The sequence below is a fragment of the Oncorhynchus nerka genome, linkage group LG22 (genome assembly GCF_034236695.1).
Source record: "Oncorhynchus nerka isolate Pitt River linkage group LG22, Oner_Uvic_2.0, whole genome shotgun sequence".
Lineage (NCBI taxonomy): Eukaryota > Metazoa > Chordata > Actinopteri > Salmoniformes > Salmonidae > Oncorhynchus > Oncorhynchus nerka.
Genome location: NC_088417.1, coordinates 89,762,869 through 89,778,935, shown reverse-complemented (window position 1 = coordinate 89,778,935; position 16,067 = coordinate 89,762,869). Strand labels below are relative to the sequence as shown.

General features: G+C 46.7%; 1 protein-coding gene across 1 annotated transcript in view; it reads right to left on the bottom strand.

Annotated features, from left to right (window-relative positions):
- The window catches only part of LOC115125369 (integrin alpha-2-like), a 52,144-nt gene that overhangs the window by 27,963 nt on the left and 8,114 nt on the right, over window positions 1-16,067 (bottom strand). Inside the window, exon 2 of the mRNA XM_065007554.1 lies at window positions 7,736-7,859. Within this exon, the coding sequence (XP_064863626.1) occupies window positions 7,736-7,859 (124 nt within the window). The remainder of the gene's footprint in view (window positions 1-7,735; window positions 7,860-16,067) is intronic.

The following is a 16,067-nucleotide window of genomic DNA, read 5'->3' as shown; positions in this document are numbered from 1 at the left end:
GGACGTTGTTAGTCAAAACCTGTTGAATTAGCCCACGGGGAGGAGGTTAGTCAAAACCTGATGAATTAGCCCTGGGACGTTGTTAGTCAAAACCTGTTGAATTAGCCCACGGGGACGAGGTTAGTCAAAACCTGTTGAATTAGCCCACGGGGACGAGGTTAGTCAAAACCTGATGAATTAGCCCACGGGGACGAGGTTAGTCAAAACCTGTTGAATTAGCCCACGGGGACGAGGTTAGTCAAAACCTGATGAATTAGCCCTGGGACGAGGTTATCAAAACCTGATGAATTAGCCCACGGGGACGAGGTTAGTCAAAACCTGTTGAATTAGCCCACGGGGACGAGGTTAGTCAAAAATTTATGAATTAGTCCTGGGACGTTGTTAGTCAAAAATGTATGAATTAGCCCTGGGACGAGTGTCACACCCTGACCATAGTTTGCTTTGTATGTTTCTATGTTTTGGTTGGTCAGGGTGTGAGCTGGGTGGGCATTCTATGTTACATGTCTAGTTTGTCCTTGTTCTGTCTCTGTGTTACTTTGCACCAGTATTAGGCTGTTTCGGTTTTCGTGTTACGTTTATTGTTTTTGTTTTTGATTCGTGTTTATTTTGTTTTCATTAAACATGGATCGCAATAGCCACGCCGCATTTTGGTCTGACTCTCTTTCATCTAAAGAAAACCGTGACAGAATCACCCACCACAACAGGACCAAGCGGCGTGGTAACGGGCAACGGAAAAAGCAGCAGCAGGAGAAGCAACAGATGCAGCAGCAACAGGAGCAGCAGCAGTGGGAGAGGCTGCACTACTTGGAAGAATGGACATGGGAGGACAAATTGGATGGTAAAGGACCCTGGGCTCAGCCAGGAGAATATCGCCGCCCCAAGGAAGAACTGGAGGCGGCTAAAGCGGAGAGGCGCTAGTATGAGGAGGCAGCGCGGCGTCGTGGATGGAAGCCTGAGAGTCAGCCCCAAAAATGTATTGGGGGGAGGCTCACAGGGAGTATGGCTACGCCAGGTAGGAGACCTGAGCCAACTTCCTGTGGTTACCGGGGGACGAGAGAGACCGGGCAGGCACCGTGTTATGCTGTGAAGCGCACGGTGTCCCCAGTGCGGGTGCATAGCCCGGTGCGGTACATTCCAGCTCCGCGTATCGGCCGGGCTAGAGTGGGCATCGAGCCAAGTGCCATGAAGCCGGCTCTACGCATCTGGTCTCCAGTGCGTCTCCTTGGACCGGCTTACATGGCACCAACCTTGCGCACGGTGTCCCCGGTTCGCCTGCATAGCCCAGTGCGGGCTATTCCACCTCGCCGCACTGGCAGGGCGACCAGGAGAATTCAACCGGGTAAGGTTGGGCAGGCTCGGTGCTCAAGAGCTCCAGTGCGCCTGCACGGCCCGGTCTATCCGTCACCACCTCCACGCACCAGCCCTCCGGTGGCAGCCCCCCGCACCAGGCTGTCTCTCCGGTCCATCCTTACAGGGGCTCCCTCCTCTCCAGCGCTGCCGGAGTCTCCCGCCTCTTCAGCGCTGCCAGAGCCTTCCTCCTCTCCAGCGCAGCCGGAGTCTCCCGCCTGTTCGGCGCTACCAGAGCTTCCCGTCTGCCCGGCACCATCTGAGCTTCCCGCCTGTCCGGCGCTGCTCCCGGAGTCTCCCGCCTGTCCGGCGCTGCTGCCGGAGTCTCCCGCCTGTCCGGCGCTGCTGCCGGAGTCTCCCGCCTGTCCGGCGCTGCTGCCGGAGTCTCCCGCCTGTCCGGCCCTGCTGCCGGAGTCTCCCGCCTGTCCGGCGCTGCTGCCGGGTCTCCCGCTGTCCGGCGCTGTCCGGGCGCTGCTGCCGGAGTCTCCCGCCTGTCCGGCGCTGCTGCCGGAGTCTCCCGCCCGGCGCTGTCCGGAGTCTCCCGCCTGTCCGGCGCTGCTGCCAGAGCCCCTCAGCCCAGAGGCGCCAGAGGCCCTCAGCCCAGAGGCGCCAGAGCCCCCGCCCCTCTGTCCCGAGCCCCCGCCCCTCTGTCCCGAGCCGCCGCCCCTCTGTCCCGAGCCGCCGCCCCTCTGTCCCGAGCCGCCGCCCCTCTGTCCCGAGCTGCCCCTCAGTCCAGTGGGGTCATTAAATAGGGTCGCCGTGGCTAGGAGGCCACGGAAGCGGACAAGGTGGGGGACTAAGACTACGGTGAAGTGGGGGCCACGTCCAGCACCAGAGCCGCCACCGCGGACAGAGTCCCACCCAGACCCTCCCTAATAGGTTCAGGTTTTGCGGCCGGAGTCCGCACCTTGGGGGGGGGTACTGTCACACCCTGACCATAGTTTGCTTTGTATGTTTCTATGTTTTGGTTGGTCAGGGTGTGAGCTGGGTGGGCATTCTATGTTACATGTCTAGTTTGTCTTTGTTCTGTCTCTGTGTTACTTTGCACCAGTATTAGGCTGTTTCGGTTTTCGTGTTACGTTTATTGTTTTTGTATTTGATTCGTGTTTACTTTGTTTTCATTAAACATGGATCGCAATAGCCACGCCGCATTTTGGTCTGACTCTCTTACACCTAAAGAAAACCGTGACAACAAGGTTAGTCAAAAAATGATGAATTAGTCCTGGGACGTTGTTAGTCAAAACCTGTTGAATTAGCTCTAGGATGAGGTTAGTCAAAAACCTGCTGAATTGGCCTTGGGACATTATTAGTCAAAACCTGTTGAATTAGCCCGGGGGGGGTGAGGTTAGTCAAAACCTGTTGAATTAGCCCGGGGGGGGTGAGGTTAGTCAAAACCTGTTGAATTAGCCCGGGGGGAGGAGGTTAGTCAAAACCTGTTGAATTAGCCCGGGGGGAGGAGGTTAGTCAAAAACCTGTTGAATTAGCCCGGGGGGAGGAGGTTAGTCAAAACCTGTTGAATTAGCCCGGGGGGAGGAGGTTAGTCAAAACCTGTTGAATTAGCCCGGGGGGAGGAGGTTAGTCAAAACCTGTTGAATTAGCCCGGGGGGAGGAGGTTAGTCAAAACCTGTTGAATTAGCCGGAGGACGAGGTTTGTCAAAACCTGTTGAATTAGCCCGGGGAAGAGGTTTGTTAAAACCTGTTGAATTAGCCCGGGGAAGAGGTTAGTCAAAACCTGTTGAATTAGTCGGGGAAGAGGTTAGTCAAAACCTGTTGAATTAGCCCGGGGTTGAGGTTTGTTAAAACCTGTTGAATTAGCCCGGGGAAGAGGTTAGTTAAAACCTGTTGAATTAGCCCGGGGTTGAGTTTAGTTAAAACCTGTTGAATTAGCCCGGGGAAGAGGTTAGTTAAAACCTGTTGAATTAGCCCGGGGAAGAGGTTAGTTAAAACCTGTTGAATTAGCCCGGGGAAGAGGTTAGTTAAAACCTGTTGAATTAGCCCGGGGAAGAGGTTAGTTAAAACCTGTTGAATTAGCCCGGGGAAGAGGTTAGTTAAAACCTGTTGAATTAGCCCGGGGAAGAGGTTAGTTAAAACCTGTTGAATTAGCCCGGGGAAGAGGTTAGTTAAAACCTGTTGAATTAGCCCAGGGAGGAGGTTAGTCAAAACCTGTTGAATTAGCCCGGGGAAGAGGTTAGTTAAAACCTGTTGAATTAGCCCAGGGAAGAGGTTTGTTAAAACCTGTTGAATTAGCCCGGGGAAGAGGTTAGTCAAAACCTGTTGAATTAGCCGGAGGACGAGGTTTGTTAAAACCTGTTGAATTAGCCCGGGGAAGAGGTTAGTTAAAACCTGTTGAATTAGCCCGGGGAAGAGGTTTGTTAAAACCTGTTGAATTCGCCCGGGGAAGAGGTTTGTTAAAACCTGTTGAATTAGCCCAGGGAGGAGGTTAGTCAAAACCTGTTGAATTAGCCGGAGGACGAGGTTTGTTAAAACCTGTTGAATTAGCCCGGGGAAGAGGTTAGTCAAAACCTGTTGAATTAGCCGGAGGACGAGGTTTGTTAAAACCTGTTGAATTAGCCCGGGGAAGAGGTTAGTCAAAACCTGTTGAATTAGCCCGGGGAAGAGGTTTGTTAAAACCTGTTGAATTAGCCCGGGGTTGAGTTTAGTTAAAACCTGTTGAATTAGCCCGGGGACGTTGTTAGTCAAAACCTGTTGAATTAGCCGGAGGACGAGGTTTGTTAAAACCTGTTGAATTAGCCCGGGGAAGAGGTTAGTCAAAACCTGTTGAATTAGCCGGAGGACGAGGTTTGTTAAAACCTGTTGAATTAGCCCGGGGAAGAGGTTAGTCAAAACCTGTTGAATTAGCCCGGGGAAGAGGTTTGTTAAAACCTGTTGAATTAGCCCGGGGTTGAGTTTAGTTAAAACCTGTTGAATTAGCCCGGGGACGTTGTTAGTCAAAACCTGTTGAATTAGCCCGGGGAAGAGGTTAGTCAAAACCTGTTGAATTAGCCCGGGGAAGAGGTTTGTTAAAACCTGTTGAATTAGCCCGGGGAAGAGGTTTGTTAAAACCTGTTGAATTAGCCCGGGGTTGAGTTTAGTTAAAACCTGTTGAATTAGCCCGGGGACGTTGTTAGTCAAAACCTGTTGAATTAGCCCGGGGACGTTGTTAGTTAAAACCTGTTGAATTAGCCCGGGGACGTTGTTAGTCAAAACCTGTTGAATTAGCCCAGGGAAGAGGTTAGTCAAAACCATATAAAAAACATCCAATTACAGGACCTTGCAAAATTATTGAGACCCCTTGGATTTCTTCATATTTTATTGTGTTACAAAGAGGGATTAAAATTGATTGAATTATCTTTTGTGTCAACAATCTACTAAAAATACTGTAATGTCAAAGTGGAAGAAAAATCTGGCCCACGTTGACTCCCACAGTTTTGTTTTGTATAATCAGTGTAAAGTTGTTATAAAAAGTATTCACCCTCTTTGTTTAATCAAGCCTAAAATAGTTGGATTAACAAACACATAATAAATTACATGGACTCAGTCTGTGTGAAATAATAGGTTTTTTAATGATTTGCTTATGACCACCCCTTCCTCTGTCCACCATACATACAACATCTGTAAGGTCACTCAGTCAAGTAGTGAATTTCAAGCACAGATTAAACTACAAATACCAGGGAGCTTTTCGAAAAGCCTCATAAAGAAGGACAGACAGTGATTGGTAGATGGGTAACAATAACAAATCAGACATTGAATATCTCTTTAAACATTGTCAAGTTAATAATGGTGCTGTGGATTGTGTATTAAACCACCCAGACAAATCAAAGATACAGTTGTCCTTCTGAACTAAGCTGCAGGACAGAAAGGAAACTGCTCGGTGATGTTACCATGAGGTCATTGGTAATTTTAAAAGAGCTACAGAATTTAATGTCTGTGACAGGAGAAAACTGAGGATGGATCAACAACATTGTAGTGACTCCACGAAAATGGCCAAAATGACAGACTGAAAAGAATACAAATATACTGAATAAAAATACTCCAAAATATGCATCTTGTATGCAACTAAAGTACTACTGAAAAAAAAAACACAGTAAAGGAATACACTTTTTGGCCTAAATGTAAAGCTGTATGTTCGGGGCAAATCCAACACAACACTGAGTAACTGATTCTCTTCATTTTCAAGCATGGTGTTGGCAGCATCATGGTGTGGGTATGCTTGACATCGAAAATACTTAAATCTGCTTGATAATTGCTGGCTAACCATGATCCCCAACATCTTGACAGAGCCTGAAGAATTTTGAAAAGAATAACGTGCAAATATTGCACAATCCAGGTGTGTAAAGCTCTTAGAGATTTACCCAAGAAGACTCACAGCTGTAATCAATGCAAAAGGTTTTTCTAGCGTATTGACTTAGGGAGCTGAACACTTAGGCAACGACTGTGTTTTAGTTATTTAATTGATATATTTTATACATTTTTATTACACTTTGACATTAACGGAGTATTTTGTGTAGATTGTAAAAAAAAAAAACGAAATACGTTTTAATCCCACTTTGTATTACAATAAAATATGAAGAAATCCAACGGGTCTGAATGCTTTTGCAAGGCCCTGTAAGTCCTTGGGGCAATTATACAACTCATATCATTATTTGTTCTGTTGGTTCATTTCCCACTTAACATCTCTGATGAAATGTTTGTCTAGTGGAGAGTGCAGACAGAGAAACATCTTCAGGCCCCTTTCCTTGGTTACTGACGTTTCCATCCACACAGAGAGAGTTAATATGACATAGGTTAAGCCTTAGTTTCCTTGGTTACTGACGTTTCCATCCACACAGAGAGAGTTAATATGACATAGGTTAAGCCTTAGTTTCCTTGGTTACTGACGTTTCCATCCACACAGAGAGAGTTAATATGACATAGCTTAAGCCTTAGTTTCCTTGGTTGCCAACGTTTCCATCCACACAGAGAGAGTTAATATGACATAGGTTAAGCCTTAGTTTCCTTGGCTGCTGACGTTTCCATCCACACAGAGAGAGTTAATATGACATAGGTTAAGCCTTAGTTTCCTTGGTTACTGATGTTTCCATCCACACAGAGAGAGTTAATATGACATAGGTTAAGCCTTAGTTTCCTTGGTTACTGACGTTTCCATCCACACAGAGATAGTTAATATGACATAGGTTAAGCCTTAGTTTCGTTGGTTACTGACGTTTCCATCCACACAGAGAGAGTTAATATGACATAGGTTAAGCCTTAGTTTCCTTGGTTACTGACGTTTCCATCCACACAGAGAGAGTTAATATGACATAGGTTAAGCCTTAGTTTCCTTGGTTACTGACGTTTCCATCCACACAGAGATAGTTAATATGACATAGGTTAAGCCTTAGTTTCCTTGGTTGCCAACGTTTCCATCCACACAGAGATAGTTAATATGACATAGGTTAAGCCTTAGTTTCGTTGGTTACTGACGTTTCCATCCACACAGAGAGAGTTAATATGACATAGGTTAAGCCTTAGTTTCCTTGGTTACTGACGTTTCCATCCACACAGAGATAGTTAATATGACATAGGTTAAGCCTTAGTTTCCTTGGTTGCCAACGTTTCCACCCACACAGAGAGTTAATAGGTTAAGCCTTAGTTTCCTTGGTTACTGACGTTTCCATCCACACAGAGAGAGTTAATAGGTTAAGCCTTAGTTTCCTTGGTTACTGACTTTTCCATCCACACAGAGAGAGTTAATAGGTTAAGCCTCAGTCTCCATGTTTATTTATGACGGGTAGGAAAGGAAGCATAGACGTATCAAAATGAAAATGTCTCCTCTGTAGTCTCCAGGATGCAGACAGACAGCATTACAGACCACAGGAAGTGTGTATGTGAACAAAGATGTGAACCCAAGAGTCTAACTGTGATGTCTGCGCTGATCAGCAGACAACTGTATAATGTATGTGTGGTGGTTTGTCAAGGGTTTGTGTGTGTGTATCTGTGTGTGTATCTGCATGTGTATCTCTGTGTGTGTGCGTGCCACTACTGTGTTTGAAGTGTCTGCATCCAGCCCCGTTGCCAACTTTGCTGAGGGTCATGTGACCTAGTGGTAAAGAACCAGAACAACAGTGGCTTGAGAAAACGGATGTTCCCAGTAGGGGTTCCGACCCCAAATACAACAGTAGGGTTTAGGTCTGCTGCTCTGCTGGGGTGTGTTGTATTTCTGTGTGAGAGTGACTGGACAAAGCACAACATCAGCATAGTGTAGTACAGCGTACGATTATCATTATTCTATTCCTACCATGATTTAGCTACCTTTAAATTATGTCTGTGAAATAACAGAACCGAGTGCATTCTACCACACAATACTTCTGCATTGCGGCCTATGCAATGCATGACTCAGTAGCCTCACCATTTGCCCTGGTGATTCCCGAACTGTTGCACAGTGTATCCAAACTCCTCTACAGAAGGTTCAGAGAATAACTTGGCTCCAGCAGTTCCCACATTAAAGGATAAGGACCCGGGCATGTTCCAACCTGCAGAGAGAGAGAGAGAGAGAGAGAGAGAGAGAGAGAGAGAGAGAGAGAGAGAGAGAGAGAGAGAGAGAGAGAGAGAGAGAGAGAGAGAGAGAGACAGAGAGAGAGAGAGAGAGACAGAGAGACAGAGAGAGAGAGAGAGAGAGAGAGAGACAGAGAGAGACAGAGAGACAGAGAGAGAGAGAGAGAGACAGAGAGAGACAGAGAGACAGAGAGAGACAGAGAGAGACAGAGAGACAGAGAGAGAGAGAGAGAGATCCCACCATCGTAAATAACAGACTCTCCTACACACTTTCATCACCTGTGATATGAGATATGAAATGCTCAGCTTTTATGTGTGTGTGTGTCCTGGTTCCCAGGGTCCTGCAGTAGTACACAAATAACAACAATGACAAAAACAACAATGCATACTGTATAGTCCTATGCAACGTCGTGTCTTATTACAGTAAGGTGTCAGAGTGATCGAATGGTAGACACATACAAACACTTCCATGAAGCATAACAGCTTTTACGCATTCACAGTGAAACATGAAGTATTCTTCCACCCTGTTAACTTCAGGTCTGAATATAATGACAAAGATAATAATAATCAACTTCATGTTTAGACAACCTAGCTATTACAGATCACAACTCATACAGCAGCCTGAAGCTCAAATGTGATACTGCACATGTGCTAATTATCTTATTGTAAAGCTAAGTAAGGGGGAATCTGGCCATGGGTGACTGTGTCAGTGATCACCTATCTGGACAAGTCGCAGCATGACAATGTGTACAGATTACTGGTCTGAGGAGCAGACATGTCGGCTGGTCATAAGGAAAACACAGTATTTACAGGGGCCTACTGAGATGAGTGTGAGTGTTTATCAAACCACTACTTAGGCCTCCGAAGACAACAAAACAACACTCATGTCACGACACCATCCATCACAATAACAGAAACAACACAGAGAGACACAGAGGAACGCTACAAACACTGGCAGAGTTATTTTCTTTTCTTAATGTCACTGACTTCGCTGATAGCTTCTTTAATCAGGGAAAGATTTGACTTACTATGACTGTGATATGTGGTTGTCTTACCGAGCTACCTTAAGATGAAGGAATTAACTGTAAGTCGCTTTGTGGTCTATCCTGGATAAATAAAATTAATTACGATGAATGATGACAATGCTCTGGATAAGAACATCTGCTAAATGACTAAAATGTAAAATGTAAAATCTTCAGAACTGAACCAGCACAGAAAGAATGAATGGGTTAGGATTTAGCCTTTAGCCCAATAAAGCATTTTTTAAAATCTACTCTTCACATATGCTGTGGGAGCCAATATAAATCGATTTAATAGACATTGTTCCGAACAAGGTGTATGAGCATTTTATACTGCAGACCAATAAAGAGCATTTTGCTAAGTAGGGTGGTGACACCAGAATCAGGTTAAGTTCACATACCATAACAAGACCCAACCCAACACAGGCCAGGTGGACTTTACACTTCAAACAAATAGAGAAATGAGGCTCACACTTCCATAACTGTAGCATTCTGCTCCATACTACTACACGGCTCAGATATTATAGGGTTAGGGACACTATTATCAAGTTGTAACAACACTGTTAATAACTCCGCACATATTATGAACACCTGCTCTTTCCATGACATAGACTGACCAGGTGAATCCAGGTGAAAGATATGTTCCCTTATCGACGTCACCTGTTAAATCCACCAATCAGTGTAGATGAAGGGGAGGAGACAGGTTATAGAAGGATTTCTAAGGCTTGAGACAACTGAGACATGGATTGTGTATGTGTGCAATTCAGAGGGTGAATGGGCAAGACAAAAGATTGAAGTGCCTTTGTACGGGGTATGGTAGTAGGTGCCAGGCGCACCGGTTTGTGTCAAGAACTGCAAGGCTGCTGGGTTTTTCCACACTCAACAATTTCCTGTGTGATGGTCCACCACCCAAAGGACATACAGCCAACTTGACAGAACTGTGGGAAGCATTGGAGTCAAAGTGGCCCGGCATTCCTGTGGAACGCTTTCAACACCTTGTGGAGTCCATGCCCCGATGAGCTGAGGCTGTTCTGAGGTGTTTATATATGTTAACATTATAGAAACATCATCATACACTCATCGTCTCGCCGTCAGGTAACATCCTCTGTAGGCCCTAGCATGTTTACCATTGGTTGTCTTCTAACTAGTCAGTGAGTCACATCACAGACAAACACTAAAACAGGTCTGTAAGGGGGCCAACGTTTCCAAATGGCACTCCATTCCCAATATAGTGCACTATTTTTGGCCAGGCTATTCCCTATATAGTGCACTACTTTTGACCAGGCTATTCCCTATATAGTGCACTACTTTTGACCAGGCTATTCCCTATATAGTGCATTACTTTTGACCAGGCTATTCCCTATATAGTGTACTACTTTTGACCAGGCTATTCCTGATATAGTGCACTACTTTTGACCAGGCTATTCCCTATATAGTGCACTACTTTTGACTAGACTATTCCCTATACAGTGCACTACTTTTGACCAGGCTATTCCCTATATAGTGCACTACTTTTGACCAGGCTATTCCTGATATAGTGCACTACTTTTGACCAGGCTATTCCCTATATAGTGCACTACTTTTGACCAGGCTATTCCTGATATAGTGCACTACTTTTGACCAGGCTATTCCCTATATAGTGCACTACTTTTGACCAGGCTATTCCTGATATAGTGCACTACTTTTGACCAGAGCCCTATGGCCCCTAGGGTGCCATTTGGGATGCAGACTTATCAACCTGTTAGAGAAGTGGTAGGCAGATAACAGGATGTGAGGATGTGGTTGTCCTCCTATTTGTCACACCTATGAGTTGTGATCACACTGCTGGGTCTATAGCCATATTAACATATGCTTTAAGCTAAGTAGCGCCTGCCTGAAGAGTCCCTGAGAGTGAGATAACGTACAGAATCAACACCAATGAATAGATCCTTAGACACTTCTCAAACACAGTGATATACATGGCCCTGACAGTTCAACTTGGGTGTCCATCTACTCCAACAAAAACTGTTTGAATCATGACAGTGGTTGTTACTGACACACTATGTAAGATATGAGTGAGAAATGTTTCGACTCTTGGCTAAAATCATCAACGACCATTCACATGCCTTGTCAGTGTGTTCCCCAACTGTCACCGTGGAAACAGGGATTCCGGGACGGGCAGAGGCACAAAGAGGACCTTTTATTGAAGTGGACCGATACAGTGTGACAGAGAAGGAGAGAGTGAGGTATACAGTGTGAGAGAGGGAGAGAGTGAGATATACAGAGGTAGAAGGAGAGTGAGGTATACAGTGTGTGAGAGAGGGAGAGAGTGAGGTATACAGAGTGAGACACAGAGAGAGAGAGAGAGAGAGAGAGAGAGGGGTATACAGTGTGTGAGAGAAGGAGAGAGTGAGGTATACAGAGGTAGAAGGAGAGTGAGGTATACAGTGTGTGAGAGAGAGAGAGTGAGGTATACAGTGCGAGAGAGAGGGAGAGAGTGAGGTATACAGAGGTAAAAGGAGAGTTGGGTCTACAGTGTGTGAGAGAAGGAGAGAGTGAGGTATACAGTGTGAGAGAGAGGGAGAGAGTGAGGTATACAGAGTGAGGGAGAGGGAGAGAGTGAGGTATACAGTGTGAGGGAGAGGGAGAGAGTGAGGTATACAGTGTGAGAGAGAAGGAGAGAGTGAGGTATACAGTGTGAGAGAGAGGGAGAGAGTGAGGTATACAGAGTGAGGGAGAGGGAGAGAGTGAGGTATACAGTGTGAGGGAGAGGGAGAGAGTGAGGTATACAGTGTGAGAGAGAGGGAGAGAGTGAGGTATACAATGTGAGAGAGGGAGAGAGTGAGGTATACAGTGTGAGAGAGAGGGAAAGAGTGAGGTATACAGTGTGTAAGAGAGGGAGGTATACAGTGTGAGAGAGAGGGAGAGAGTGAGGTATACAGAGGTTGAAGGAGAGTGAAGTATACAGTGTGTGAGAGAAGGAGAGAGGGAGAGTGAGGTATACAGAGTGAGAGAGAGGGAGAGAGTGAGGTATACAGTGTGTGAGAGAGAGTGAGGTATACAGTGTGAGAGAGAGGGAGAGAGTGAGGTATACCGTTTGAGTGAGAGGGAGAGTGAGGTATACAGTGTGAGAGAGAGGGAGAGAGTGAGGTATACAGTGTGTGTGAGAGGGAGAGAGTGAGGTATACAGAGTGAGGGAGAGGGAGAGAGTGAGGTATACAGTGTGAGGGAGAGGGAGAGAATGAGGTATACAGTGTGAGAGAGAGGGAGAGAGTGAGGTATACAGTGTGAGAGAGGGAGAGAGTGAGGTATACAGTGTGAGAGAGAGGGAAAGAGTGAGGTATACAGTGTGTAAGAGAGGGAGGTATACAGAGGTTGAAGGAGAGTGAAGTATACAGTGTGTGAGAGAAGGAGAGAGGGAGAGTGAGGTATACAGAGTGAGAGAGAGGGAGAGAGTGAGGTATACAGTGTGAGAGAGAGAGTGAGGTATACAGTGTGAGAGAGAGGGAGAGAGTGAGGTATACCGTGTGAGTGAGAGGGAGAGAGTGAGGTATACAGTGTGAGAGAGAGGGAGAGAGGGAGGTATACAGTGTGTGAGAGAGAGAGAGAGAGAGAGAGAGAGAGAGAGAGAGAGAGAGAGTGAGGTATACAGTGGTAGAAGGAGAGTGAGGTATACAGTGGTAGAAGGAGAGTGAGGTATACAGTGTGAGAGAGCAGGAGAGGGTGAGGTATACAGTGTGAGAGAGAAGGAGAGAGTGAGGTATACAGAGGTAGAAGGAGAGTGAGGTCTACAGTGTGAGAGAAGAAGAGAGTGAGGTATACAGTGTGAGAGAGAGGCAGAGAGTGAGGTATACAGAGTGAGAGAGAGGGAGAGAGTGAGGTATACAGAGGTAGAAGGAGGGTGAGGTCTACAGTGTGAGAGAGAAGGAGAGAGTGAGGTATACAGTGTGAGAGAGAGGGGGAGAGTGAGGTATACAGAGTGAGAGAGAGGGAGAGAGTGAGGTATACAGTGTGAGAGAGGGAGAGAGTGAGGTATACAGTGTGAGAGAGAGGGAAAGAGTGAGGTATACAGTGTGTAAGAGAGGGAGGTATACAGAGGTTGAAGGAGAGTGAAGTATACAGTGTGTGAGAGAAGGAGAGAGGGAGAGTGAGGTATACAGAGTGAGAGAGAGGGAGAGAGTGAGGTATACAGTGTGAGAGAGAGAGTGAGGTATACAGTGTGAGAGAGAGGGAGTGAGGTATACCGTGTCAGTGAGAGGGGAGAGTGAGGTATACAGTGTGAGAGAGAGGGAGAGAGGGAGGTCTACAGTGTGTGTGAGAGAGAGAGAGAGAGAGAGAGAGAGAGAGAGAGAGAGAGAGAGAGAGAGAGTGAGGTATACAGTGGTAGAAGGAGAGTGAGGTATACAGTGAGGTACAGTGTGAGAGAGGAGAGTGAGGTATACAGTGTGAGAGAGAAGGAGAGAGTGAGGTATACAGTGGTAGAAGGAGAGTGAGGTATACAGTGTGAGAGAAGAAGAGAGAGGTATACAGTGTGAGAGAGGTGAGTAGGTATACAGAGAGTGAGGTATACAGAGGTAGAAGGAGGGAGTGAGGTCTACAGTGTGAGAGAGAGGAGAGAGTGAGGTATACAGAGTGTGAGAGAGAGAGAGTGAGGTATACAGAGGTAGAAGGAGGGTGGTCTACAGTGTGAGAGAGAGAAGGAGAGTGAGGTATACAGAGTGAGGTATACAGAGTGAGAGAGAGGGAGAGAGTGCGGTATACAGTGTGAGATAGTGGGAGAGAGTGAGGTATACAGTGTGAGAGAGAGGGAGAGAGTGAGGTATACAGAGGTAGAAGGAGAGTGAGGTATACAGTGTGTGAGAGAAGGAGAGAGTGAGGTATACAGAGGTAGAAGGAGAGTGAGATATACAGTGTGAGAGAGAGGGAGAGAGTGAGGTATACAGTGGTAGAAGGAGAGTGAGGTATACAGTGTGAGAGAGAGAGAGAGAGTGAGGTATACAGTGTGAGAGAGAGGGAGAGAGTGGGGTATACAGTGTGAGAGAGAGGTAGAAGGAGAGTGAGGTATACAGTGTGAGAGAGAAGGAGAGAGTGAGGTATACAGTGTGTGAGAGAGGGAGAGAGTGAGGTATACAGTGTGAGAGAGAAGGAGAGAGTGAGGTATACAGAGGTAGAACGAGGGTGAGGTCTACAGTGTGAGAGAGAAGGAGAGAGTGAGGTATACAGTGTGTGAGAGAGGGAGAGAGTGAGGTATACAGTGTGAGAGAGAGGGAGAGAGTGAGATATACAGTGTGAGAGAGAGGGAGAGAGTGAGATATACAGTGTGAGAGAGAGGGAGAGAGTGAGGTATACAGAGGTAGAAGGAGAGTGAGGTATACAGTGTGATAGAGGGGGAGAGAGTGAGGTATACAGTGTGAGAGAGAGGGAGAGAGGGAGGTATACAGTGTGTGAGAGAGGGAGAGAGTGAGGTATACAGTGTGAGAGAGAGGGAGAGAGTGAGATATACAGAGGTAGAAGGAGAGTGAGGTATACAGTGTGAGAGAGAAGGAGAGCGTGAGGTATACAGTGTGAGAGAGAGGGAGAGAGTGAGGTATACAGTGTGAGAGAGAGGGAGAGAGGGAGGTATACAGTGTGTGAGAGAGGGAGAGAGGGGGGTATACAGTGTGTGAGAGAGGGAGAGAGTGAGGTATACAGTGTGGGAGAGAGTGAGGTATACAGTGTGAGAGAGAAGGAGAGAGAGAGGTATACAGTGTGAGAGAGAGGGAGAGAGTGAGGTATACAGTGTGTGAGAGAGGTAGAAGGAGAGTGAGGTATACAGTGTGATAGAGGGGGAGAGAGTGAGGTATACAGTGTGTTAGAGAGGGAGAGAGTGAGGTATACAGTGTGGGAGAGAGGGAGGTATACAGTGTGAGAGAGAAGGAGAGAGTGAGGTATACAGTGTGTGAGAGAGGGAGAGAGTGAGGTATACAGTGTGGGAGAGAGTGAGGTATACAGTGTGAGAGAGAAGGAGAGAGTGAGGTATACAGAGGTAGAAGGAGAGTGAGGTATACAGTGTGAGAGAGGGAGAGAGTAAGGTATACAGAGTGAGAGAGGGGGAGAGAGTGAGGTATACAGTGTGAGAAAGAGGGAGAGAGTGAGTTATACAGTGTGTGAGAGAGGGAGAGAGTGAGGTATACAGTGTGAGAGAGAAGGAGAGAGTGAGGTATACAGTGTGAGAGAGGGGGAGAGTGTGAGGTATACAGTGTGAGAGAGAGAGTGAGAGAGTGAGGTATACAGTGTGAGAGAGAAGGAGAGAGTGAGGTATACAGTGTGAGAGAGAGGGGGAGAGTGAGGTATACAGAGGTAGAAGGAGAGTGAGGTATACAGTGTGTGAGAGAAGGAGAGAGTGAGGTATACAGAGGTAGAAGGAGAGTGAGGTATACAGTGTGATAGAGGGGGAGAGAGTGAGGTATACAGTGTGAGAGAGAGGGAGAGAGGGAGGTATACAGAGGTAGAAGGAGGGTGAGGTCTACAGTGTGAGAGAGGAGGGAGTGAGGTATACAGAGTGAGAGAGAGGGAGAGAGTGAGGTATACAGTGTGAGAGAGAGGGAGAGAGTGAGGTATACAGAGGTAGAAGGAGAGTGAGGTATACAGTGTGAGAGAGGGAGAGAGTAAGGTATACAGAGTGAGAGAGGGGGAGAGAGTGAGGTATACAGTGTGAGAAAGAGGGAGAGAGTGAGTTATACAGTGTGTGAGAGAGGGAGAGAGTGAGGTATACAGTGTGAGAGAGAAGGAGAGAGTAAGCTATACAGAGTGAGAAAGAGGGAGAGAGTGAGTTATACAGTGTGAGAGAGAGGGAGAGAGTGAGGTATACAGTGTGAGAGAGAGGGAGAGAGTGAGGTCTACAGTGTGAGAGAGAAGGAGAGAGTGAGGTATACAGTGTGAGAGAGGGGGAGAGTGTGAGGTATACAGTGTGAGAGAGAGAGTGAGAGAGTGAGGTATACAGTGTGAGAGAGAAGGAGAGAGTGAGGTATACAGTGTGAGAGAGAGGGGGAGAGTGAGGTATACAGAGGTAGAAGGAGAGTGAGGTATACAGTGTGTGAGAGAAGGAGAGAGTGAGGTATACAGAGGTAGAAGGACAGTGAGGTATACAGTGTGATAGAGGGGGAGAGAGTGAGGTATACAGTGTGAGAGAGAGGGAGAGCGTGAGGT